The 27,079-nt window shown below is 50.6% G+C and overlaps 1 protein-coding gene across 3 annotated transcripts in view; it reads right to left on the minus strand.

Moving 5' to 3' along the window:
• Sipa1l3 (signal induced proliferation associated 1 like 3) overlaps positions 1-27,079 on the minus strand; it is a 199,111-nt gene that overhangs the window by 65,024 nt on the left and 107,008 nt on the right. For all 3 annotated transcript variants that reach the window (XM_029537203.1, XM_021197937.2, XM_029537198.1), the window contains exons 3-7: positions 14,670-16,492; positions 12,526-12,656; positions 2,534-2,722; positions 1,558-1,732; positions 447-550 (exon numbers count right to left, since the gene is read on the minus strand). In XM_029537203.1, coding sequence (XP_029393063.1) covers positions 447-550; positions 1,558-1,732; positions 2,534-2,722; positions 12,526-12,656; positions 14,670-16,185 — 2,115 coding nt within the window. In that variant the 5' untranslated portion in view covers positions 16,186-16,492. The remainder of the gene's footprint in view (positions 1-446; positions 551-1,557; positions 1,733-2,533; positions 2,723-12,525; positions 12,657-14,669; positions 16,493-27,079) is intronic.

Genomic DNA, 27,079 nt, shown 5'->3' on the forward strand with positions numbered 1-27,079 from the left:
TGGTTTTTCGAGACAGGGTTTCTCTGTATAACCCTGGCTGTCCGGGAACTCACTCTGTAGACCAGGCTGGCCTCGAACTCAGAAATCCACCTGCCTCTGTCTCCCAAGTGCTGGGATTACAGGCGAGCGCCACTACTGTCCGGCCTCGCCCCTCACCCTTAAAACTGGTGAAGAATCAAGAGACCCCTGCAAGGAGATGATGGTCAGCTGGAGGTAAGCAGAGTGGCAAGCACCAGCAGGAGGACGTGGTACCAGACAAACATCGAATCACGTAAGTGTTGTCCAGAACTCCTAGGGAAATGACTGTGGTACAGAGGAGTCTCCAAGACCTCTACCTGATTCACAGGACCACCCCAAGAGAGCCATCCCTGGACAGATGGTGGCCACCAGTTTTGAGAAGGGTGAATGCTTAGAGACTAACTGTGCCCCAGCTGGGGACCACTGACCTGCTGCCTGTTGTTGGGAGTGTAAGGGAGCAGGGTGGAGACGTGGAACATGATCTCATAGTCCTGGTACGTCGTGTAGAGGGAGTGGGTCCCCGTGGAGTCCGCTGGGATAGAAACAGCAGTTAGTACCACCATCCCTAAGCCTCTGGGTCCCTGGCGTATCCTACAGGCCATCTGTTGGTTTTTAACTCAAAAGCTTTTACTTACATTCACTCTTTAAAAATGAAAGAAATATAAAAGAAATCTCCCATTATATAATTATTTTTTTTTTTTAAAGGCAAAGTCTAGCAATGTAGTCCAGGCTGGCATCAAATGCAGTCTTCCCGATTCAGCCTCCTGAGTTCTGGATTGGAGCATGAGCCACCATGCCGGAGTGTCTTTAGAATTGACTGTCAGCCAACAAACCCTCGCCAGCCTGCCACGCTCTTAAAACGCTTGGCATTTAAAAGGTGTCTTTTAGTACACATTCTCCTGAGGCTCTCTATGTGTGACAGGTGGCCCTCACCATCGTCCCTGATCTGTAAATATCACACAGTTCTGTGGAGCTCTAGGGTGCTCTCCAGGTGCCCGAGGCTGTGCCCAGGCCTTCACATCTGATGCTCACAGCACAGTGTGCAGAGCATACCCCTAGGAGCGCGACCGCCGAGTCACACATGAGGGCTGACCTCCAACCTCCCCAGAACACATCCTGCTGCTTTCCCGAGTCAGGGCGCTGTTCACCCCGACCTCCCACTGGCCTGTACCTTCACCCGTGTGGGCATCACCAGACCTCTGAGCTGGTCAGGCAGACAAGCAGGGATGGCTCCCTGACATCTCAGTGGCCCCTACTTAACAGATTATGATGATGATGGTGGTGGTGGTGGCGGCATTGAGGGTGGACTCTAGGGCCTGTTAGGGAGGCGCTCCATCCTGAAGCAATACCTGATGCCTCCCCCTGACCCCACTTATTATCTATCTATCCGTCCGTCTGTCCATTCATTATCAGCTATCTATTTTTTGAGAGAAGACCTTGCTACGTAGCCCTGGCTGACCTGGAAGTCACTACGCAGAAAAATATGACCTTAGACTCAGAGCTCTGTCTGCCGCTGCCTCCTGGGTGCTCCCCACTTACCCTTGACATCCAGCTGAGCGGCATACTTGGTGAAGCCCTTCAGACAGACCTTATCACCCAGGAGGTCCAGGAACTCCTCGAAGGCAGGGCCGGCCTCCTCGTTGTTGTACATCTCCTCCTCTGAGCTCTGGCCTGCCTTGCAGTACAGGATGCCGACCTTGTGCTTGCGGCACAGCTGTGTGGGCGGAAGAGCAGAGCAGGTTCGAGGAGGGTCCAGGGAATGGGACATGGGGGAGACGTCCTGAGCACCAAGCCCAGGAGCTGCTGGGACCACTTGAGAACTCACTCAATGCACAGCCTTCAGGGAAGGAACCAGTGTCGGGCATGCCCCAGAGAAGAGAGCACAGGGAGTGCACACTCTGTCACCTGTCTTTCTACTTCTGTGCCAGTTGGTGCTGTTCTTTTTTTTTTTTTTTCGAGACAGGGTTTCTCTGTGTAGCCCTGGCTATCCTGGAACTCACTTTGTAGACCAGGCTGGTCTCGAACTCAGAAATCTGCCTGCCTCTGCCTCCCGAGTGCTGGGATTAAAGGCGTGCGCCACCACCGCCTGGCTAGTCAGTGCTGTTCTTAAGGCAGAGCTGGGAGCTGGGACTGGCTTCCTACAGGAGATGACTGGGCATGGGATGAGCCTGTGCCAAAGCAAAACCTCAGCTACTCGGGGTCTGCACACGTCTGGAAGTCCGGAAGCAATGCCAGGGGCAACGAGCAGGCCAGATGGCAGAGAGTGGGTGTGTTCGTGTGCTGGCGCAGGTCCCCTCTCCCGCTCTGTCACAGAAGCTTGTGGTGTCAATCTCATTCCCAGGCTGTTTCTAGGACACTGCGTTGGGGCCCTTACAAGTGTGCTGATGGCTCCCTCCTGTTGCTCAGTCTAGCTTCGCAGTGAATTTGCTACTTGCTAAACATAAACATAGAGCTGGAGACAGACGGGGCTGCGGGGCTGGGGCTGAAGGTGGGGGCTCCTCAGCCCCTGGCTTACCCCTTGCTCATCGAGTTTCAGCAGCTGCTCTGTGACTTTGGGAGTGTTGAGAGCCAGACGCAAGCAATGGATGTTGAGCTCTGGGATGACGTACTCCAGTGCATCCTTCAGGGGCAAGCCCCGCCCTGTCCCGTGCTTGGTGGCCGTAGGAGTGGCATCCTCTAGAATGGAGCCCCGAAGTGTGATGAGCTGCTCAAGAGAGAGAAGGGATGGTCAGGGGTGTCTGGGGGCTCTGAGAGGGTCCTTCCTTCATAGACCTGTGTAGCCAGGCCTGCTGTTGTACTTCTGCAATCCCAGGGGATTAAGAGATTGGAGGCTGAAGGACTGGAGAGATAGCTCAGTGGGTAAGAGCACTGACTGCTCTTCCTTGAGTTCAAATCCCAGCATCCACATGGTGGCTCACAACCACCTGTAATGAGTTCTGACACCCTCTTCTGGTGAGTCTGGAGTGAGCAGGGACCGAGTGAGCTGAGTTGACCAGAGCGAGCAGAGGTCCTAAAATTCAATTCCCAATAACATGAAGGCTCACAACCTATAGCTACAGCTACAGTGTACTCACATACAATAAATAAATAAATCTTTAAAAAGAGAGAGAGAGAGAGAGAGAGCCAGGCATGGTGGCGCATGGCTTTAATCCCAACACTTGGGAGGCAGAGGCAGAGGCAGGAGAATTTCTGAGTTTGAGGTCAGCCTGGTCTACAGAGTGAGTTCCAGGACAGCCAGGGCTACACAGAGAAACCCTAGAGAGAGAGAGAGAGAGAGAGAGAGAGAGAGAGAGAGAGAGAGAGAGAGAGAGAGAGAGAGAGAGAGAGAGAGAGAGAGAGAGAGAGAGAGAGAGATTGACTGGAGGCTGAATATAGAGGATGAGCCAGGACTTGGATTTGTGATCTCTTTCCCATGATTCTGACCAAGGAACCACACGCAGGTCTCTGAGCCTCAACTGTCTCTTCTTCTATGAAGGCAGGCAATCATAAATGAAGGGGGACTGAGTGAGACAGAGCATCTTCCTTAGTTCAGTACACACACTGGCTACTGCCTCCTGTGCCAATCCATTCTAAGCAAAATCCCTGACAGGTGGGAGGGGTGGGGAGTCATCAGGAAGGGGCTCTCAGTTGCTCCTGCGACACTGAGCTGTAGACAAGTCAGTGTATGTTCACAAAGACCTGCATGTCTAGGATGCTGGTGCCAATTTGGGTCTTGAATTGTGGCTCCTGCTGTGGGTCAACCAGTTTCCTGAAAAAATGTCACCCATGTACTCCGATTTGGTCTGGGGTGGGGCTGGACACACACTATGCATTTACATGTGTCCCTGTGTGTGTGGTCCACTTCAAACTTCCTCAGTTGCTTCTGCTGTGCTACAAAGATTGAAAATATTTAGTCAGGGGCTGGAGAGATGGCTCAGCGGTTAAGAGCACAGACTGCTCTTCCAAAGGTCCTGAGTTCAAATCCCAGCAACCACATGGTGGCTCAGAACCATCTGTAACAAAATCTGATGCCCTCTGGAGTGTCTGAAGGCAGCTACAGTGTACTTACATATAATAAATAAATAAATAAATATTAAAAAAGAAAAGAAAATATTTAGTCAAAGGCCACCTCACGCCTCTTCCCTTCTTCCTCAGAGGTTACTACCTCCCAAGAGGTTCCTAAGGCTGACCGTGTGACCAATTCCAGGAATTGAAATATGAGAATCCCGTCAGGACATTTTACTGGCCCATGCATGTCTTCTTGCTGGGGATATCAGTATAAAGATGAATCTCCAATTCCCTGCTGTCTCTTATCCCAGAAATCACTGTACACCAGGTTGACCTCCAACTCAGAGATCCAACACCTTCAGTCTCCTGAGAGCTGTATTTTTTATTTTATTTTTTAAGACAAGGTCTTGCTATACAACCTAGTCTGACTTTGAACTTGTACAGATCCTGCCACAGCCTTACTATAGGCAGGCGACACCAAGATGCCTTAAGACACTAAAATTTCCATCTAGTACGATCTACATATATGTAGACACCTAGTCTGTCATAACCAGATTAGCCTCGGGACTGACTGACTTCCAGGGCCAGTGTCTTCCTGCCTGCTCTGCAGCTTCCCATGTCGTTCATTATTGCTACTTTTTCAGGAGTGTGCTGGGGGCTGAAGATGGAATCATGGCCTGCTAGGGAGTGTTATCATGCAGATCCTGTGTGCGCTGGCAGTTACTGCTCTTTTATTATCTTGCTCCCTGCCTCCACCTCTGAGTTAGGATCTCATTCAGCCCAGGCTGGCCTCAAAGTCCTGACTCCCGCTTCTCCCCTGAGTGTGGAGATCACAGGCGAGGACCAGCATGCTTGACTTCTTCCGCTTTTTGACATGGGGTCTTATTCTACAGTCTAGGATGGCCGTGCACTTGCAACCCTTGTCTCGGCCCCCACGCCCTGGAGTGACAGGCGCCATTTACTACTTTATGGGCTCTTCTTCCTTCCACCCTTCTCCATCCTTTCCCACCCTCTCAACCCCCTAACACACTAGATAAGAGAGAAAAAGGAATAGAGGGGAAAGAAAAGAGCCCCTGAATAAAGTCAGGGGTGAGAAAGGGGGCGACGTTATCATTAAACTGCTTCCTGCTGACTGGGGGGTGGCGAGTTCCTCGGGCCAAGTTTGATCTTCACCATCAGGATATCTAATTTCTTCTTCCTGTTTCTTCTTTGTGCACAACTATTTAATAGATGACCAACAATAACCAACAATCAACTAACAACCAACCTGAACGAACAACCAACAACCCGTATCTTGGGGCCCTAATACAGACCCTCTGAAATGTCCCCAGAATTCCAAATGTCACACACACTTGCAGAAACTATGTGCCACTGGCAAAATTATGCCCCTGCTATAGCATGAGGCAAATCATAGTCAGCTGCTGCGGACAGTCTGAAGCAGCCCATAACCCCATACCCGGGATTAAGACAAAAAACATACTTTTATAGTATTTCTGTGTTTTAAAGAAATTGACACTCAGACAGCTCGCCACTGTGCCCAGTCTGGCGTCCTTCTCTGCAGACTGCACGCATGGGACTCCACCATGTTGTGTCAGAGGATGAAGCCTGCACTGCCGTGGACCTCATCCCTCCCAGTGCTGCTGAGCACAGCTGCTTCCAGTATTTGACAACTGAGAGTGGCCCTGCTGGGGACATCCACAGATGTCCCCTCTTGGTGCCCACGAACACATTTCCTTTTGGGTTTATACTCTACGAGACAAATTGCTAAATCATCCAGACATGCTAATCTTCAGTTTTACCCAAAGTGCCGGGCAGTTTTCCAAGTGGGTGTTCTGATTTACCCCCGCCAGCACTGAGAGCACCTGTAGCCATGTCCTCTTGACACTTCTGGCCACCAGCTTAGGCCAGGCTCTCGGCCAGCAGAGTATGTGGTAGCTGCAGCAAGAATGCACAGAAAGATACGTAACGTACAAGAAAGAAGAAAAGGAAAAATCCTCCCCCAGGGCCTGTTCCATGCACCCCAAACCCATTCGGCACTGCACTTTAAACACAAAAGATGATCGGTGCTAACTGCAAAAACAGTCTTCTAAGGCAACGGGCAAACGAAGCAGCAAACGCATGCCACAGTTTTGCTGCCAGGCATGCAGTCCACCTTTGCCAAACAAGACCCAGGCAAGAGGCATGTGCAAGGAACGGAGTGATCTCATGGTTGGGAGTTCCCAGTTCTGACCGTGCTCATTAACAAACACACATATCTCTTATCATGAGCAAAGCAAGCACGAAACATGGGGAACACCAATGGCATCAGGGGTTCGGCTTGTTGGCGTTGGGGATGTGGGTTTCCCTAATACACCCACAGGACCAGCATCATTATATCGTACTGCTGCTGTTCCGCAGCACTCTGATGGAGTTGAGAGCCAGCGTGGACTAAGAAACCTCCTCCGAGTCCAGCGGCCTGTGGCTGCACCTGACCCTCAGTGCTACCTGCTGCTGCCCACTTGAAGAGCCCGGGTTCTCCTCCTGGCAGGGGGAGGAGAAGAAGGGTACTGACAAGCCCCTCCCTGCTTTGGTCCTCTGTCACTTCTCGCTGGCATAGCTGCCCCTTCTCCCCGCCCTTGTCCCATTGCCAGCCCGTTCTCTCCATAGCAGCCGGAGTCAGATCTGCTGTGAGCCCTTTGACATCTGCTATCCCTTTACTGATGGTGACAGACTAAGTGAGCTGTAAAAAGGACACCGTGCCACATAAGCAGAGGGGCCTATCCGTGAGAGTCAGGCCCACGACAGAGCTGTATGCATGTTGGTTGCTCTTCGTGCTGGGTGGCAGGTCCCCTTCAGGGACTTGAGGGAGGGTACTTGGCACTCTCAGCCCGTGTCCCTGATTCCCAGTTTCACTTTCTCCCTAGCTCATCAACCCTGAGCAAACTGCTAAATTTCTCATCCCATCCCTCATTTCTTCCCTCCCTTCCTTCTTAGTTTTTGAAACTGCTTCATGGAGCGCAGGCTGGGCTCCAACTCACACACACCCCAAGCTGCGGGATTACAAGTGTGCCCCACCACATTGGACCTAGGTAGATTTTTACTGGTACAGTTTTGCTATGGCCAGTCCTGGCTGGCCTCAAACTTTCAATATTTCTACTTTGGAGCCTCTCATCTCATTTCCTCATTGACAAAACGGGAGTAAGAATGCGACCTTGGCCAGGTGTGGCTGTACACACCTGCAGTTCAAATACTCTGGAAGCCTAATAGGACTAGGAGTTCAGGCCAATCTGGGCCAGCTGAAGGATCCAGTAAGGAAACTCACACAGAGAGCTCACCACTGTATCTGAAATACTGAGAGAGCTGGACAAATAGGAGAAGGCTGGGGTCTCCCCCCCACTCCCTAACAGGACAAGTCAGAGATATGGGGAGGCACACACAGGAAGTCAGATGTGCTGCCTGAACAGCTACCCTGCCCACAACAGACACTTTGTAAGACCTTCCCCTTTACTTTGCACACTTCTGTATGGATTAGCTATTACATACATGCATGCATACATACATACATACATACATACATACATACATACATACATACATACGCAAAACGTAAAAACCCAAACTCCTAAGCCTCCTAAAGCTAAGGCTTAATTGGGCACAGTACTGGGAGGCTAAGGGGTGGGACCGTGAGCTCCACGCCAGCCTTGGGCAGTCTGTCAAGGACTCCCACTTGCCAGGCTTTAGGAGTGCACTGGGCCAGATGGTCGGAGGCTGGCTGGGGGACCCCATGTGTCATCTAAGCAGTCACTGGCATGGGGCAGCCAATGTTCAGGCGTGTGGTGCCCAAGCCCAACCCCGAGTCTGCTCCTGCCTCAGTGGGAAGCTTGGTTCTGCCAACACTCACATGCCATCTGCTGAGCGCCATGGGCCCACTGGCGCCTGTCTGCTTGGCGGCTAGGGGTGGCCATGTAGGGCAGGCCGGCCCGATGGCTTGGGAAGCAGCTGGGCGCTATGCTCTGGTTTGTAGGGCCAGAGGCATGGGTGTGACTGCAAGATGGAGCCCGGTGTGTTCCCCAGCATGGCCCCAGTCTCCTGCAAGAGTTACAGATATGACGGGCTGTCAGTAGATGGTGGGATCTTACACTCAGAGCTCTTCCTGCCCTGAAGGCTTTGCGGCCACTTCCCACCTCAGGGTAAGACCCTGTCCCCACCTCACTAGGACTTAGCTCACAGCTCCAAGCCTGTTTTACACAGGAAGAAACAGAAACACAAGGAACCTGTCCAAGTCATGGGGAAGTGAAGGACAGCATTGGACAGGCAGCCGGGGGCTGTGAGATCCTAACTCAGCCCGAAAGACCCTGGCAGTGGGACTGGATAGGAGCAGGACATCTTGGCTTTGGCTCCAGTGTCTGCATCTGTGGACACTGAGGGATGAGATGACAATGGGACATCTGTGGTAAGAGTTGAGAGAAACCGTTGGGGCAACGAACCTGACACACTGCGGTGAGTGCCCCCGCAGCAATACATGTTTCAACTTTAGCGTATTTTAACTTCTAGGATGCTTGCACAAAATGTGGGTTGTGTGACTGTCTGCCCTGCCTCCGTGAAAGGAACTGAGGTGAGGCAGGCTCTGCAGCCACCGCTTCTCCTCCAACTCAGGATGATGGGAGGTCAGGCCTGAGGGCCTCACAGAGCAGCCTCTGCAGGGGCTGGGGCTGCGTGTGGTCTGTAGGTGAGGGTGGATAAAGGTTTGCATGGTCTGTCTCTGTCTCTCTCTCTCTCTCTCTGTGTGCGTGAGTGTATGTGTGTACACGCATGCAGATGTGTGCTGAAGTTCTGGCTGGACTTGAACTGATGGCAATCCACTTGCTTCAGACTTCTGAGTGCTGAAGTTGGAGCCGTGAGCCAGCACACCAGCTTCCCGCGGCCTTGGCTGTTTTAGAGGTGCCTCTATCAACCATCTTGTCTGAAGACCTGACCCTCTACCTCAGCCACCCATTTTCCTGCTGTGTCTTCCACCTTGCCACTCCCTACCTGGCATGGACTATGAGGGTGTGTTGTGTATCACTGCTCTCTGCCCCCAAGAGAGCAGCCTTCAAGCCACTTTGCTGCTTTGGTTGCTACTGTACTCGAAAGCACAGCCTGGGGCTGTGAGGTGACAGTGTCTTGGTAGCATGAGTGGCCACAAGGCCAGGGAGGGGCAGCATGGAACAGCTTCCAACGACCAAACAGAAGCCAAAGCAGAGAAGTCACCCCTGGCCTGCTGAGAAAGCACTGAGGTATCATGGTCCTCAGTTCATGTGACATGCTGTCCTTTATCATTCTAGGGCATGAAGAGTGATGGCTTAGCAATTAAGAGCACTAACGTATGTGCCAGGCATTGTGGTGCATATTTTCAGTCTCAGTACCTCGGAGGCAGAGGCAGGTGGAACTCTGTGAGTTCAAGGCCATCCTGGTCTACACAGTGAGTTCCAAACAGCCAGAGCTACATAGTGAAACCCTGTCCAGATAGATAGATAGGCAGATAGACAGACAGCTAGAAAGAATAAAGAAAGAAGCACTTACAGAAACCTTATGTGCTGCTCCTAGAATCCACAAGGTAGTTCACAACCATTTATTTATTTATCTATCTATCTATCTATCTATCTATCTATCTATCTATCTATCTATCTATCTATCTATTTTATTTATTTATTTATTTATTTGGTTTTCACAACCATTTATAACCTCAGTCCCTGGGGCTTCAATGTCTTCTGTGACCTCCATGGGCACTGTATGCATATGTAAGTCTGAATTCTTTTATGAACAGGCTAGATGTGGGGGAGGGGGAGGCTGACCTGAGCCAGGTGACTGCCGGAGGCAGCTGAGTGGGGTAGCCAGAGGATAATGGACAGAGAGCTACACGGCCCCACCTCCTACTGGAGGGTCCTGACTGCTCTCAATCCACAACAGTGGGGCTGGTGAAACTGCGAGGCTGACTTGAGCCAGCCTAGGCCAAGGCAGAGCATGGCCACCATTGCCGAGGTGAGAATCTGCATTTCTCACAAACATGCACAGGCTTGCCACGTCACCAGCATCTGCTCACGTGTCCTAAGGTGCTCTGAAGCTGAGTGAACTGTCACCTCACATTCTGCCATGGTGATCAACTGGTCAGAAAGCTAAGCAGAAAGCAAGGCTAGGACACGGGGTAGAGACCACCTGTAGTCTGGGCATGTGATTTTGGGGCCCACTATCCCCAGCTGACACAGAGCCTTGTGTCATCCAGTTGAGAGCCTCTGGTGGGTGGGGTGATGGTCCTCATCTGCCTGCCAGGATCAAAGTCCATGGCGAGGTACCCTGCTGGGCTTTTATGCCAGTGTGCAGGCCTCTGCCTGCCAGACAGAGATCCCCAGTGTGTGGGCCTATATCAGCTGGTGTCTGCCCTTTTAGAAATGCCGCCTTTATGTGTCTCGTTCAGGTGGTGCCAGCACTTTGCCATTGTTGCTAACTTGCTTTGTACAGCTGAGGGTCAGACTCTGAGACAGGGAGCAACGCTACTAAAACCTCCCTTCTATTGGATATGATAGTGCATGCTCCAAATCTCAGTGATCAGAAAGTGGAGGCAGGAGGATCAGGTGATCAGAAGGAGCTCAAGGCCAGCTTCAGATACAGAGTGAGTGGGAGGCCAGCTTAGGCTACATGACACATGCTCTCAAGAACAAAACAAAAACACTCTACACCATCCCTGCTGAGGACCTCCTTGGGAGAGCGTCTCCTCTGTGAAATAACATTTTTCAGAGTTCTAGAATTTTGGTTACTTTATTTATTTATTTTTTTCAGTTTTCTTTTTTTTTTTTTTTTTTAATTAGATATTTTNTTTATTTACATTTCAAATGCTATCCCGAAAGTCCTCTATACCCTCCCCCTGCCCTGCTCCCCTACCCACTCACTCCTACTTCTTGGCCCTGGCATTCCCCTGTACTGGGGTATATATAGTTTGCAAGACCAAGGGGCCTCTCTTCCCAGTGATGGCCAATTAGGCCATCTTCTGCTCCATATGCAGCTAGAGACATGAGCTCTGGGTGTACTGGTTAGTTCATATTGTTGTTCCACCTATAGGGTTGCAGACCCCTTCAGCTCCTTGGGTACTTTCTCTAGTTCCTCCACTGGGGGCCCCAAAACTGAAGCACATTCCTATATTTCTGTGCTTTTTAAAGTAACCAAAAGCTGACACAGAAGTAGATGTTCACAGTCAGCTTTTGGTTACTTTAAAAAGCACAGAAATATAGGAATGTGCTTCAGTTTTAATCCCAGGTGTAGGGATGGGGCTGCTTCAGACTGTCCGCAGCAGCTGACTGTGATTTGCCTCGTGCTCTAGCAGAGGCATGGTTTTGCCAGCAGCAGATAGTTTCTGCAACTGTGTGACATTTGGAATTTTGGGAACTTTTCAGAGGGTATATAAGTGATAGGGCCCCTATAGGCGGTTGGTGATTGTTAGTCATTGGGAGGTGGGGCGGTAGCTGAGGCTTGTCAGTAGTCATGCTCAAAGAGGAAACAAAAGGAAAGAAATTAGGTTTCTAGACACCTCCTGACTCCCCTCTCTCTTCCCCCCTCTATCTAGTGATAGGAGGTGAAACCCATATTGATAAAGGGTGAGAAAAAGAACCCAAAGTAGCAAAAGACCAGCTACACCCATGGAACTATCAATTTCAGTGCAAGGGTGGTGGCTCTAGCCCTGAGGTGGATTGTGTCCTAGATCTTGCTGCCTATCTTTCTCACCCTCTATCAGCCCTGCCAGTGCCTGGCCCAAGGTGTGGGTGTGGGATCTATGAAGAACCAATCAGGGATCCTGGAGGCATGACTCATCCCTCTGTATGGAAAGCTATGAGGATCTAGAAGGCCTGCACTGAAGACAGACAGCTTGCTGGTGACAGAAGAGAAGGGAGGCAGAGCCAACCAGGCTGAGCAGACATGTCAGGTTCTGCAGTCAACCTGTGCCTGTAGCAGGTTCCATCCCTGACCTATAGTGACAGAGACCAGTGAATCTCTGTGACTTTAAGCTGGCTTTAAGTCAGAAGCACATTCTGTTACAAGTCACTCGTGTTGGGGTGGAGGGACAGCAATATGCCTTCTTTCCCTGTTGCTGGAGCTAAGCTTTAATCCAAGAACTGCTGGGCAGGACAGTGGGATTCCTAGCTGAGAACAGAGCAGGCTGGTTGGTAGAGGTGGAAATTGCTTAGCATAGCAGGGCATGTTGCCATGCCCCAGGCCTGCCTCTCAACACCCGAATCCTGAAAATAGATTCGGTGACCCTGAGCTTTGAAGTCACCTGCTAGGCTCAGATCCTGGCCTGGCTTATTTGCTACAATTTATGTGATTTCTGAGTATCAGTTTTCCCGTCTGTAAAATGGACAGACTCACAGAATCTCAGTATGCCACCTCTTATGAGACGTGGCAAGGAAGTTTGGCCTGGAATCTGGTAGAACCAGGACACGGAAGCGGGAAGAAGTGGGAAGGGTTTACGGCTCCTGTTTACCCAGCAGGCATCGTGGCATCGGGCCATACCTCACGAGTCCGGAAGATGATCCTGTACTGGTACTGAGGTCCATGGTCCTTATGATCCTCCAGCTTCTCCCGCTTGATGCTCACAGCCACGGGCCCCAGCTTTTCATCCACACCAAAGTAATTGGCATGCTCTGAAAAGGGAGAGCAGGGAGGCCCGGTCAGACCTCAGGAAGGAGAGGGCACAGCCCATGGCAGCCTGTCCACGGTGTGAGCAGAGGGAGATAAGGCAGTCTCACACAAAACTCATGAGTCAAAGGTCAACAGAGAAACCCTCAAGTTTGGTCAAAGCCAGGCTTTCTGTACCAGCAAAGTCACAGGCCTTTTCTGAGCCTCAGTATTCAGAGGCTACCTACAATTCAGAACTGTTGTGTGAGAGTGAGGCCACAGTGATGAAAGGCTTGGCATAGTACACAGTGGGTCATCAGCCCAGGGCCACCGAGATTAATCCTGGCCCTGTTAACGGCTTGCCTGGTTTAGCTCCCATTAGCTGTTGTGGAACGGTTAAGCTCTGAGCCTAGGGAGTCCCCTGCCAGCACAAATTCTGGGTTGAGATTAGATATATGGCCCCAGCTAGGTCACATGATGAGAGTCTTAGCAGTCAAATGCGCTTAACTCAGCAATGTGCGGATTAACTGAGTTAGCACAGCACCAGGCTGGCACACAGCGCGCATGCAGCTTAAATGCTGGGCACCAGTAGCTAAGGACCTCAGAAGTGTTCAGGGCCCTGACACAGATCCCTAAGTCATGCCTGTATCTGATCACGCTTCTACAGACCCAAATAATGGAAATGCTTAGGGTAACAGTTGTAAATAAGCCAAGGATCCAGATTTCTGCTCTCCCCTTTTTTCCTAGACAAGCCACTGAGAATTCTACCAGGAAACAGTTCTTTCTGATATCCAACCCTACTGCTTTGTTGTTGATGTTGTTCTTAAGACTGTGGCAGCACCCTGTGGCAGCCTGCATGATTCTGGTTCAATGTCTTCACGTTGCTATCGTCAACGATTCAAAACCACAATAGGATCTGCTTCTTGTCCTCACCCTGGCATTATGTATATTTAACTGACAGCCTTTGTTCTCAGATGCTCCTGTGAGAATCTAAGGCTAACCCAAAATAATGGCTGCAAATTAATGAGATCAGCCCTGTACACAGTACTCCACAGGTGCAAGTTCACTCAAGACGCTACCAAGTTGCTGTTGGTTTTTCTACCAACATACAACGTTCAGCATCTCAGAAATCCCAGTAGATGGTCAGTGCTCAATAACTATTAAACTGATCATAAGCCCCTGAGGCTACAGAGAAGTCAACTTAGAAAGGTTACTTTAAAAAGTTTGGGGAATAGACAAGGTCATACTATATTATTCTGTGTTGTCTCTGAAGGGGCTTATGCAGACAAACCTGGCCTCACAGTGGAAATCCTCCTGCCTCAGCCTTAATACTGGGATTCACCTGTGCATCAGCTGTCTTGATAGGACTATCTGCCCCCCCCCCCCACTCCTCTACTTTCTTTCCCTTTTGAGGCAGGGTCTTACTATGTAGCTTCGGTCTACCTCAAACTGAAGATCCAGCAGCCTTGACCTCCTGAGTGCTGGAATTAAGGATGTACGTTACCGTATCTTGCTGCTTGGTGAGTTTTAAAAACCCTTGGTGAGTTTGAAACAGCCCTTTCATCCCTTAAGCTCCTTTCATCTTGGGATCCCGTGCTACCGATGTGGAGCCCCACAGCCTCCATCCTGTTGGCTGGGATCTGAGCCATCTATTCCACCCCTTCACTGTTCATCTCAGGGCCATTCTGGGTGGGGTACAGGGTCCACTACAATCAACCCTGTGCCCCATGAGATCAACCTCAGGGTGAAATATATCACAAAGTTGACAAGCTCTCAGACAAGACACTCCAACCCATGGTCTGTCTAACCCCAGGGGCCACACTGAGCCCTGTGGAGGACCTGGCTGGCATCTGCTACATTTGACAAGAACCATTTGTTTGGTGGCACTGGGGCCTGAAACTAGGGCTGAGTGCCAGGTTGTAGCTTCCTCTGTCCTCCCAGGCACCTCTAGTAATGAGATGTTGTCAGATGAATATAAGCAGTGGGTGTGCTTCAAAGACAAGCTGTGGCCGTCCCCCCCCCCCACCACCACTCATCACCTTTGCCCACAAAGTAGTCCTGGTAGTAGCGAGCGCCCAGGTCCACGTGCTCGATGCTGTATTGCCTGGGCCGGCTCTGTGTCCTCTGCTGTTCCTTGGGCACCTCCAGCACCGAGATGCTGGCATTTGTACGGTGGGTACTCAGGGTGGGCTCAGCCATGTGGGCCTCGCTGCTGCCCCCCAGGGAACCCACGGAGGCCCGGGAGAAGCTGACGTTGCGCTCTTGCTCCCCGCCGATCTCATTGCGGAAGTGCGGGCAGCTAAGTAGCAGGTCGTTGCTATTGTCGTCCCCCAGGTCCTGCTCCAGGTTCTCCTTGCAGTTCAAATCCTCCGTGCTGGTGAAGGCTGGGTCCAGAGTCCCCAGGCTGTGGGCTCGTGATGCTGTGAGCGGCACCATGGCTGAGGCTGCTGAGGCCGCCGAGGCCCCAGTGGTGGTGTTGCGCCTCTGGGCCACGGACACCCTGTTGGCAGCTGCCTCGTTGAGGTCAAACAGCATGCTCTGCACATCAAAATGGGCAAAGCTCTTCTGGCAGACCCATGGCCTGCTGGCTTCTGGGGGGCTTCGACTTTCCTCAGTCTCTCCCAGAGGCCGCCCCACTTCCCCCTCGGGCTTACTGCTCCTCAGTCTCCTGAAGATGGAGGAGTCTACAGTGTCCCCACTGCCCAGGCCCCGCACGGGTTTCTTCCGGGCCTTCTCCTTCTCTTTGAGAGGCTGTAGACTCTGGAGACTATCTTTGGTGGGCTGGCCATTGCGGGGGTCTCCTTTGGTGCCACAGCTGCCCCCTGAGAGGGCGCCGGGATCCACCTGCAGGAGCTCCCTGAGGTTCTGGGAGCCCTGAGCCTCTGGCTGCTCGCTGCGGAACTCATTGAGGATGTCAAAGAAACTCTGCTCTGGTACACCCTGCACATCGATGGAGGACGTGCTGCCATACTCTCGGAAGAGGGGCAGTACCCCTGGGTGCCGGGTCCCCCGTGGGTCTCCCGGTTCCTCTACATCACACTCACTGAGGGTGATCTCGCTGCTGCTCCGATGTCGCAGAGGAAGGAAGGCCCTGCCAGGGGACCGGGGCCACCCATCCTGGAATTCTACATCTTTGGACCTTCTCCTGGACAGTCGATGGAAGGCTCTGGATCCTGAGGAAGCTGGGGTGGTAGAGGGGAGCTGTCCATTCTGTAGGTTCCTCATGGAATGGGCTACTTTGGTGGTCTTCACACCATCTGTGTCCTGTGAGGGACTGGGATTGCTCTGTTCTCTCAGGGCATCTCGCTTGGGTGGCCAGTCAGCCACTCTGGCACGCACTCCCATCTTGGGCATGGCGGGGGTGGTAGGGCTAGGGCGGGTAGTGGCAGTGGCTGGGCTCTCACCAAGAGGCTGGGACATGCTGCCATTCTGGGCCCAGAATCCCAAGGGAGTGTAGTCCCCAGAGTGGGGCCCAGGGAGGATATCGGTGCTCCTGGCCCCACAGCTGGCTGCCAGGTCCACACCATCATTAGCAAGAGGCCGATAGGTGGTCATAGTCCTCGGGCGCTGGAGAACTGCTGCCCCTGGAAGGTGAGGTACAATTCTATGGGGTCCCCTGGCCTTCAACCATTGTTCAGGCCTGCCAGTCCTGGGACAAAGGGTGTTGGCCCCCGAAAGTGCACTTGAAGGTTGTGAGCCTGTAGAGTCCAGTTCTTCACCATTGCTGTGGACAGCAGCACAGTTGCAGCCTCAGGAGGCAGGGGTCATCCAGAGGGCTCCCGATGCGGTGGCTCAGTGGGGCAGAGAGAGCAGAGGCTGCAGGCCATGGGCTGTGGGTGGTGGAGACATCTTCCCAGCCACACTGCAAGAAGAGAAAAGGAAGAAGTGAGGTGTGAGCAGTACACCCTATTGCCCAGAGGCGGGGAATGTGGCTTTTTCTGAAGGCAAAGACAGCTTTACTCATCTGAAGACTCATTATTATGGAGTTTGCCTGCCTGCTCTCTCCTTTCCTTTCTCGGACAAGGTCCTGTTATGTAGTTTTGAACTTGTAGAGATTCTCCTGCCTCTTCCTCCCGACTGAGTGCTGGGATTACAGGAGGATAGCACTGTGCCTAGCAAGAGTGTCTAATCATGTGGAAAGCAGAGAAAGGACAGCCATGGGTCTGCATCATTGCTCCAGCACCATTAGCACCTTGCTGTTCCTGTTTCATTTCTCCATCCAGCTAGTATTTTCTGTGGCCCTGGGGACTGAACCCAAGGCCTGTGCATGCCAGGGTCATGCACTTAGTTAGCTGTACACCAGCCACGAGACCATTTCATCCACAAACACTTCAGTTTATACCTCTAGTAGACGAGTAGACGAGGTCTTTAAAAAAAAAAAAAAAGATTTATTTTATGTGAGTACACTATAGTTGTCTTCACACACACCAGAAGAAGACATTAGATCCCATTACAGGTGGTTGTGAGCCACTATGTGGCTGCTGGGAATTGAGCTCAGGACCTCTTGAAGAGCAGTCAGTGCTTTTAACTGCTGAGTCATTTCTCCAGGCCAGTATACAAGGTCTTAAAAAAAAAAAAAAAAGAACCCACCATGATCTCACTTCATATCCACCAGAGTTCACAGGAACTCTTTATTAGCCTGCAATGATCTGCCCCAGTTCCTGGTCTGTTATCTCAAAGGGTCTTCTGTTGAGTTGGTCTGCCCCAAAGAGGAGCCAAACAAGGTCCTTAGTGCTCTGGCAGATGCTCTTCCTATCTCACCCACTCCACAGCCATCTTCCCTGCTTCCCATTTCCCTAGATGCTTAAGAACACACCTATTTCTCTGATTCACAAATGGCTTCCTACCCCCGTGTGAGTGAGAGACATTGGTGGGTCCTAGCATCACAAGAAGAGGCCAGCAGGCTTGACTCTTCATGGTACACCACTGTCTGCTTTCAGGACCACAGGCATGTGTTTCCTGTCTGTTAATGAACCCTCTGCTTCCGCCCAGAGCCTCGCATGTGTTACACAGGCAGTCAACCACTGAGCCACAATCAGGCCTGCATTTTCATCCTCTATTTCTCTTCTTTTTAAAGACATGCATTCATATGCAACTCAGGTTTGCCTTGAATTTGTGATGTTCCTGACTTAGTAACTTCTGGAGTCCTGGGACTGCAGGAATACTGGGATTATAGATGTGTTCCCACCAGGACTGGCTAGTTTGGTGTCAACTTGACGCAACCTACAATCTTTAGAGAAGAAAGAACCTCAAGAAAATGCCTCCAGGGCTGGAGAGATGGCTCAGCAGTTAAGAGCACTGACTGCTCTTCCAGGGGTTCTGAGTTCAAATCCTAGCAACCACATGGTGGCTCACAACCATCCGGATCTAATGCCCTCTTCTGGAGTGTCTGAAGACAACTACAGTGTACTTATATATAATAAATAAATCTTTAAAAAGAAAAGAAAAGCCAGGCGTGGTGGCACATGTCTTTAGCCTTTAATCCCAGCACTCCGGAGGCAGAGGCAGGCAGATTTCTGAGTTCGAGGTCAGCCTGGTCTACAGAGTGAGTTCCAGGACAGCCAGAGCTATACAGAGAAACCCTGTCTCTAAAAACAAAACAAAACAAAACAAAACAAAACAACAACAACAAAAAAGAAAATGCTTCCAATAAATAGGCTGTGAGCAAGCCTATAGGGCATTTTCTTAGTGATCAATGGGGGAGGGCCAGCCCATTGTAGGTGGTGCCATCCCTGGGCTGGAGGTCCTGGTGTCTAAAAAAAAGTATGCTGAGCACACCATGAGGAGCAAGCCAGTAAGCAGCACCCCTCTACCACCTCTGCATCAGCTCCTGCCTCCAGGATTCTGCCTTGCTTGAATTCCTGCCCTCACTGGTTTTGGAAGTGAATTGTTACTTTGAATAAAATAAACCCTTTCCTCCCAAGTTGTTTGGCCATTGTGCTTCATCACAGCTATAGAAACCCTGAGACAGGAGCATTACTGAGAAGCTGCAGTATGTGTCCACAACACAAAAGGAAAGCTGGACAGGGCAGGGGAGCTGGGCTGCAGCCTCTGGCGACTGGCAGGCCCCACAAGATGGAGATGTTCATATGGACTGACTCTACTATTAAACCATCAGTTCAGGAATGCAGGGATGCTTCCCAGGATGGCTGGTACAGAGCTGTGCTCAGTGGAGAGTTGTGCGGCCCTTGTGCTGCATAGAGGCAAATTTTTTTCCTCTGATGTCACACTCGTGGCTCAGCAGGGAACCTGACTTGCTGTGGTGTGCACCTCTTGCCAGAGGGGCTCTCCTGATGGCATTTGGCTTCTAGTTCTGTGGATGCTTGCTGTAAACCTTTCTGTAAGCATACACAGATGTTCTATAGGCCTGAGGCTCTTCACACATCTCCCCAGGAATGCAAGTGGGTCTCTCTGTGCTGTACTGAGCTAAGTGGTTCCCACAGCCTCTGGAGCATGTAGAGTGTATCCCATTCAAAACAAACAAACAAACAAACAAAGAACAACAACAACAACTACGACAACAAGCCCAAACCTCCTAGGTCTTCCCAAGGGGGATCCAGTCAGGAGAGAAGCAAGCCTGAGAATCAAATGACTAGGCTCCAACTATGTGTGCTGTGGTCCAGTGACTAACACTATCTCAATCTCATTGTGAAGTGGGGAAATTCCTGCTTCTCTGTTGCCATTGTCCTTCCAGGCTGAGCATCCCAAACTTGCAACATTTTAAGTGTCACGTGGGCATAGTGACACACATCAATCCTAGCCTTGAGAGGCAGAGGCTGTGGATATGAAGTTCAAGGACATTGTTGGTTACATAGTAAGCTTAAGGTCATTCCTGGCAACATGAAACCTACCTACCTTCCCATTATTTTAAGGTTTAAGTGCCAATATGATGCTACAAATGGAAACTTCCCCTGCTAATTTCTGGTCCCAAGAATTCTGGCCTCCATTTGTACTCCCATTCTTCCAGGAAGCTTTTGAGAGACTTTGTGCCCCTTACAGGGTGGGTTCTACTGAATTTGGGGGTAGAGGAGGTAGTGCATCTCGAACCACAGTACACCTGGGCCTATAGAGTGTTGCTCAGTAGCAGGGACACTGGCTTAGCTTTTCCTGAGGACTCTGGTTCCCTCTAGCTGGAGCTCCCCTGGTCCTTACCCATGCTTGCTCCTCTGGCCTCTCAGAGATTCTGTAAGCTCCTCACTGACTGTTTCTGACTGAGGTTACCAAGCTTCTGTGGATCCTGGGACCACACACCAAGAAGGCAGCTGGGAAGTGTGAGTAGAGGAAAGGCTGGGCAGTCCCAGGGTAAGCCAAGGCAGAAGAGAAAAGCAGTGGCTGAGAGTTAGCAGGAACCACTGGGTAGAAAGGATGGTGGTTTGAATAGGTATGGCCCCAAAGACTCAGGAGTTCAAATGCTTGGCTCATATGGAGAGGCATTATTAAGAGGTGTGACTTTGTCAGAGGAAGTGTGGGAGCAGGTTCTGAGGTCTCATATGTTCAAGCTATGCCCAGTGTGACAAACAGTCTCTTCTTGCTTCCTGCCAGATCAAGATGTTCCGTTTCTAGTGCCATGTTGGTCTGTATGCTGTCAAGGTTTCTGCCTTGATGATCATGGACTAAAACTCTGAAATTTTAAGCTAGCCCCAATTAAATGTTATCTTTTACAAGAGTTGCCTTGGTTATGGTGTCTCTTCACAGCAATAAAACCCTAAGACAGAAACTGGTACCAGGAGTGGGGTACTGTTGTGTTAGGCCTGACCATGTTTTTGTTTGGAGAATCATAGATTTGGGGACTTTGGAATAGGAAAGCCGTGGGATGTGCTAAGTAGGGCTCAATGGGCCATCCTAGTAGGAACATGGAAGTCAGTGGTGCTAAGGGTAATCTGAACTGTTGGGGGCCTGGCTCAAGAGGTTTCAGAGGAGAATTTAGTATTATGCCTAAAGATCATTCGTGTGATCATTTGGTGAGGAATGTGGCTGCTGCCTTTTGCCCTTGTCAAAGAGTCTACCAGAGGCTAAGGTAAAGAGATTAGATTAATTGTTAACAGTAGAGGAAATCTCAAAACAATCTAGTATAGACTCTGTTCTGTAGTTCATTCTTATGAAGAGAGTTTCGATGAAATGGAGCAAGATAAACAAGGAAATATACAAAATGTATGGTTCAATGATTAAAGGGGCACCAGGAAGTAGAACAGAGACAAATCCCATGTTAACGGATATTAAATAGAATCAATAGAAATCTCAGGGCTAGATCTCATCCAGCTAAGCTTCCACTTTGTGAAAGGAAATTAAAGAACAGCTTAGGTCTGGGTGTGGTGGTACATACCTTTAATTCCAGCACTCAGGAGATAGAGGCTCAGGTTCAAGATCAGCTTGGTTTATAGAGCACCTTCCAGAACAGCCAAGCTTAGGCAGTGAAGGAAGCCATCAAAACCAGAAAGCTGGTGGAGATGTAATTTAACAAGGAGGCCACGTTCCAGCCCCAGCAAGCAGCAGAACTTGGCAGCTTTGGCCACGTAGTTCTGGCTTTAGAATCAAGAATAGAAGAAAGGGGTTTATGGAATCTTCCTCCATGACTAAGAAAAGGTGCTGAGGCCAGGTGTGTGGCAAGGGTGTCCCTGAATGGAGACCAAGAGAGGCCTCTGCATGAAGCTGTAAAGGTGAAGCCTGGATTGCCTTGAAGACTCCAAGACGGTGATGCCAGAGCAGTGGGAAACCTGTTGAGAGCTGCTAACTAGGAGTTGGACCAGAGAGAGAGAGACAGAGAGAGAGAGAGAGACAGAGAGACAGAGAGAGAGCACTTTGCAGTCAGTAAAGCTAAAAGGAGTTGGAGATCTACAGAGTGCATTGACATCAGACATGGAGATGCAGAGTCTGGAGTTTGTCCAGATGGTTTTCAGTTTGTTTTGGTCCAGTATTTCCTCACTATGATGCCTTTTGGAATGGTAATATACATCCTGTGCCATTATATGGTGGAGGTATGTGATCTGTTTTTGTTTGTTGTTTTTTTCCTTGTTTTTCTTTTCTTCTCTTTTCTTTCTTTCTTTCTTTTTTTTTTTTTTGCAAGACAGGGTTTCTCTGGGAGGCACTTGGGAGGCAGAGGCAGGCGGATTTCTGAGTTTGAGGCCAGCCTGGTCTACAGAATTAGTTCCAGGACAGCCAGGGCTACACAGAGAAACCCTGTCTTGAAAAACCAAAAGAAAAAAAAGAAAAAAAAGAAAGACACAGAAAGACAGAATCGTACTGTGGTTGTCCTAACTGCCTGTGGGCCAGTGGAGCTTTGGGAGCAGATAATCAGTGGTTAGCCCGAGTTTCCAGGCTGACACTTGTGAAGTCCAGGGGCTCAAGGGGAGTGAATGTTTCCAGTGAGGCCTTCAAATCTTAGAGGTAGTCTAGCAAAAGGGTGGTCCTCTGTGGAGCTACAGTGCCTGCAGCAAGCTCAGGGCAGGACAGAGGGGAAGACACAAAACATCCCACATGCAATTCTCTGTGGTATGTCCCACTGTCTTCCCCAGTAGCAGGCCAGGTTTCCTTTGTGGGACTCTGGCACTTGCCTGCCCACAGTGGCTCTGTCCTCTGCTCAAGCACAAACCATGTACCCAGTCTGGTCCACTAACACCAGTGAGGTCTTTGCCTGGAATGCTAGAGCTGTAGACTGCAGCCCTCTTTTGGCTGTGAGAGGAGAACTATCCATGAGAGAAGGAAGCTAAGCGTTAAGAGTTCGAGGGTGCTCATCATGATTTGAGGCTCCACATCAAGCTGGGCATGAAGCCGGTCCCATGCCACTTCTTACCACTAAAGGTTTCAGTCTTAGAACAAACACTTCCATGAACAGAAGTAGCATGTACAGCACCAGCTTCGGGCACTGCCATCTTCCTGTGGGCCAGGTTCCTTTCTAAGCACTGTCGTTTGTTAACTGCTTTTTGCTAAGTCTCACGACTCCACAGGCAGCTTTCATTACCACCTCCATTTTACAGATGAGCAGACGGGAGCAGACAGATGAAGCAATGTGCCCAGGGCCAGGATGTCTGAGCCCAGCTCCTTTATCCCTGATTTGGTCTTGAGCCCCAACCTTTTCTGCAACCACAGGCAACACGACTCTGCAGCTTCCATTTTCCCTGGTGGGAAGAGATAGACAAATGCTTCTAGATCCAACCATGTGGTTGTTCAGCTGCTTATGATGTCACTGGGAGCAACTCGCTTACCCTTTCGATCTCTGTCCCTTCCCAGGATAATTAGGATGCGCTAAGCTTTGCTGCATTAACAAATGACCCCAAATATGTGGCAGGGCACTTACACACATGGGGGATCTGTCACAGGCTGGCTGATGGCTCTGATGGTATCTCCTTGGCTTCCAGCACAAAGCAGCTTTGCCTGGGCTGATAGCCCAAGTTCAGAGGAAAGAGGAGAGGCTAAAATATTCCATGACCCTTAAAGTCAGGAACAACACTCCACTACATGGGCCAAGTCACACAGCCAGTACTGATACCAGTGGGGTGGGTCACCAAAGAACTCAACACAGAAGGCAGCTGCCTACCTACTTGTGCTGCATCTGAGTTGAGAGGCACTCTACCACCCCCCTCCCCCCACGGGCCCAATGGCTAAGGCTGGGGACTGGTCATGTCAGTCTTCCTATAGGCCCTCCCTCCTCTCTCTCCAGCCCTCCACTACAGTTCAGAGGATCTTCCACAGCAGTCCAATTCTCCCTGGACTCAGAGGTCTGGTCTCAGCTGCAGCGACTTCTTTGTGCATGGCCAGCTTCAGCCATGGTGTTCTTCCTGCTACAGTTCAGACTCCCCTAGTGCCCTCAGATAAAGGACGGAGCTCAGTGATATCACCTTAGCCCTTGTACTTTCACGGGCTAAGGCAGGACGATTGCGAGTTTAAAGCTACATTGACTACACAGTGAGTTTCTGTCTCAAACAGAACAAGCAAGCACTAAAATGTGTTCACTTAGTCAACCTGTCCTTGTCACATGAATGGTGCATCTACTGTACCAGCTCTGAACATGTGAAACCCACCATTTTAATCAATGCATCCCTCTATCCCCTTTTTGAGACACAGTCTCTTGGAGCCCAAGCTGACCTTGAATTCCCGATCCTCCTGCCTCAGCCTCCTGAGTGCTGGGACTTCTACAGAAGTCCACCACTGCTCCCAGTCTATTCTTGATACTGTTTACTTGTTAAGCACTTCCTCTAAACCACTGCTATAGGTTTCCTCATGGAAAACCGCCCTGAGTGAGACAAAGAGGAGCCAGGGAGACAGGGAAAGTGGGGTCTCTCCTCAGGGAGGTCACCCTTATAAAGGAGGGACTGTAACTGAGGAATAAGGTCAGTGATCTGCGTGATGGGAGGGAAACTGTGTCAGCTGCCCAGTGCTGTGAGAACCCCCAGCCCCACAATAAACAACATAACACAAGTGTTCTGGTTCACTGATCCACTGTATAGATGCTTGGCCATGCTCACTGGGCTGTGGTCAGCCCAAACATAATAGCAGAGAGTGCAGGTGGGACAGACCTGACCAAGCATGGAGGGAAATGCAAGGAGGGAGGGAGGGGAAGAGGGGGAGAGAGAAAAGAGAGGGGGAGAGGAGGGGGAAGGGGTTCTAGTACCCCCTGCAAGGATGTGCCCTCCAGCGATCAAAGTTCCTGTCATTAGGGCCTACCACCTTCCAACAGTAGCACAGGCTAAGAATCTAGCCTTTAGCACGTGAGCCTTCATGGAACATTCTAGATCTAAAGCACGGCAGTACTGTGTGCCAGAGTCGGAGGATGGCTAGGAAACCCTTACAGGGCACTGGGCAGGGTCGCCAGGGCAGCAGTCTTCACCCCTGCTGACACTAGAGGCACTAAAGAGGTTCCTGAAGAAACAGGTGTCTGCCTGGCCCAAGGAATTCCAGACCAGCTACTCTGGCACTCAGAGCCGAGCGTGTGTGAGTGCCTCAGTGGGTGTGTGGAGGCCAGAGGACAACCAGCAGAAGTCAGTTTTCTCCTATTATTTGGGTCCTGGGGACTGAAGTCAGGACATCAGGATTGGCAGCAAATGCTGCTCCTTGAAGCCATCTCACTGCCCCTGAGGATCTTCCACAAGCTCTCTAGTTAGGCTGGGCATGGTGGTGCAGTGGCAGGTGGATGTGAGTTCAAGGTCAGCTGGTCTACATAGAGTTCCAAGACAGACAGACAGGCAGGCAGGGCTACATAGTGAGGCCCTGCTCCCCCACCCTCGCCTCTACCCCCCAAAGTAAGCTGAGCAACTGATTCCAGTATGCAGTCAGCATGGGGGCTGGGGGGAGTCAGATAGTAAGCCAAAAGATAGTACATCTATCTGAAGGCATACCATGTTTCTGACAGGGCTAAGGGGGCAGAGTCAGGAAGGCATGTGTAACAGGCTGAGCAGCAGTATGACCTGGAAGTACCAGGCAGTCTAGGCTCTTTTCCTTATCGTTGTGATAGAGCACCCAAAAACAACCTGGGAGAAGAACAGGCTTGCGCTCTGAGAGGGTTTACTGCATCATGGCAGAGAGCTGAGATGGAACAGAGGCTGGGCTATATCCGTCAAGCTTAGCCCGTGGCCCTAAATCTGCCAGCTAGCTCCATATCCAAAAGCTTCAACCATCTTCCAAGACAGCCCTACTTGGTGGGAACCAAATGTTCAAATATATAATAATTTTGTGGAGTGTGCTTCGGATGCAAACCTCAACATCGGAGATGGATACTGCTGAGAGTCATATGTGGTATAATTACTGGAATAAATGGCTCCAGAGACCTCTGCAGGAGATGCTCTGGGGGGCGGGGGTGGAACAGAGCTGCTGAGAGCCTGGTCCACCTGCATCCTCCGATCTCCAGTTGTTGCTGGCCTGCTGTTTTCTTCCTGTCACCTCCACGGAGCTCTCAGGGCTCCAGACAACTGAGTCTGCAAGGTGCTAGGAAGACTAGGGTCTCATGAACTTCTCATGACATGCTCTTGTGAAGGGAAGGGAAGGGAGGGGATGATGGACTAATAGCAAGACGAAGCCAGATGTCCTCTGCCTATGTGCCAGGTTCAGGCTTACAGATTAGAATGCACTAACCTGTATGCACTGACAACCCCACACAGCAGGGACATCTCATAAACTGGCAATGACAGTGACATGACCAAGTCCCACAGCTTGGCAGGTAGCACAGTTAGTATTCAAACCCTGAGAGTCTGGTTCCCACCCTTGACCACTTTGCTCCAGAGAAAAAGTGTGTTGTGGGAACACATGACTGACACGGATTCTGGAAAGATAGCAACAGCTTAGTGGGTTCAGGTGAAGCACTGACTTCTTCCTGGCTCTCCCTGATCTCAACAAAGTGTGAACAATATCAGGGGCCATGTTACAGTACCCTCAGGAGCCAAGATGGAGGGACACATTGGAAATCTTATTAGGAAGTGTCGAGGCAAAGACAGTCCATTAACCTCACCCCAGTGATCCAGGCCTTGACCATGAAAATCTGTTTTGTACTCAGTGTCAAAGAAGCCAGAGAATTCATGTTTCTAATTGAAAAGGGCAGTGCGCATCTACAGCACTCAACTTGGCCCTGGTGACCTGCCCTGCTTTTAAGGGTGTTTAATAGGCATGATTCTTCTCCCTTGGGGAAAGAGGGATAATGAATGAAAATTATATACTGAAATTCTTGGTGTGCACTTTATTTTATTTTTATACCATGGCATGTCAAGGCGTTCATGCTGCTGTCAATACAGAAGAGCCACAACAGCCCGGTGCCCGGGAGCAGAGGCCCGGGCTGAGTGAATTCCTTGATCTAGGAAGGATAAATCACTTGTAGCAAAAGTGAGACAGAGCAGAGGAGAGATGCAGGATGCACAGGAGCCCGAAGCTGGGGGATGAGAGTGCATGCCAAATGAGTGCTTACAGCCTCAATGTGTGCACATGGCAAGGGCTTTATGCATGAACCTGTTTAATCCACAGGGCGAGTCTGAGAGGGAGGGGCTGACGTTCCCCCTGCCTTAGAGCTGATGGTTCCAGTGGTGTTGCACTCCTGGGATCTCTGCACCTGTCTGGGTGATGCCTGTCTAGAGACTTGCTTGCTCCACAGTTGGGCAGTCCCTGTGTCAGCCTTGCTCTCGGGCAGAGTCCTCAGGCCTGCAGTGCAGAGGCTGAGCTCACTCAAAGGCTCACACTACCACATCACCCTTGTGATCATCACTTTGTTCTCTTGTATAGTTGAGTGCATATAGGTTAAGGGCCCATGCGATCATGTGCTCATAAAGAAAGAGAGAGGAAAAAACAAAACAAAACAAACGAACATGTGAGTCAATGCTCCGAGAAGCCTCTCCACCCGACCTTGGAGGTCTCCCCTGTACAGCGGCTGTGACCCTGCGGACTGAAGCAGAGACCGCCCGGCTCCATCCTGCCTGCCGCCAAACGAGCTAGACCTTGGGTACACAAAGGAACCTTTTTTTTTTTTTTTTTT

This window comes from Mus pahari, chromosome 1, assembly GCF_900095145.1.
Source record: "Mus pahari chromosome 1, PAHARI_EIJ_v1.1, whole genome shotgun sequence".
Taxonomy (NCBI): domain Eukaryota; kingdom Metazoa; phylum Chordata; class Mammalia; order Rodentia; family Muridae; genus Mus; species Mus pahari.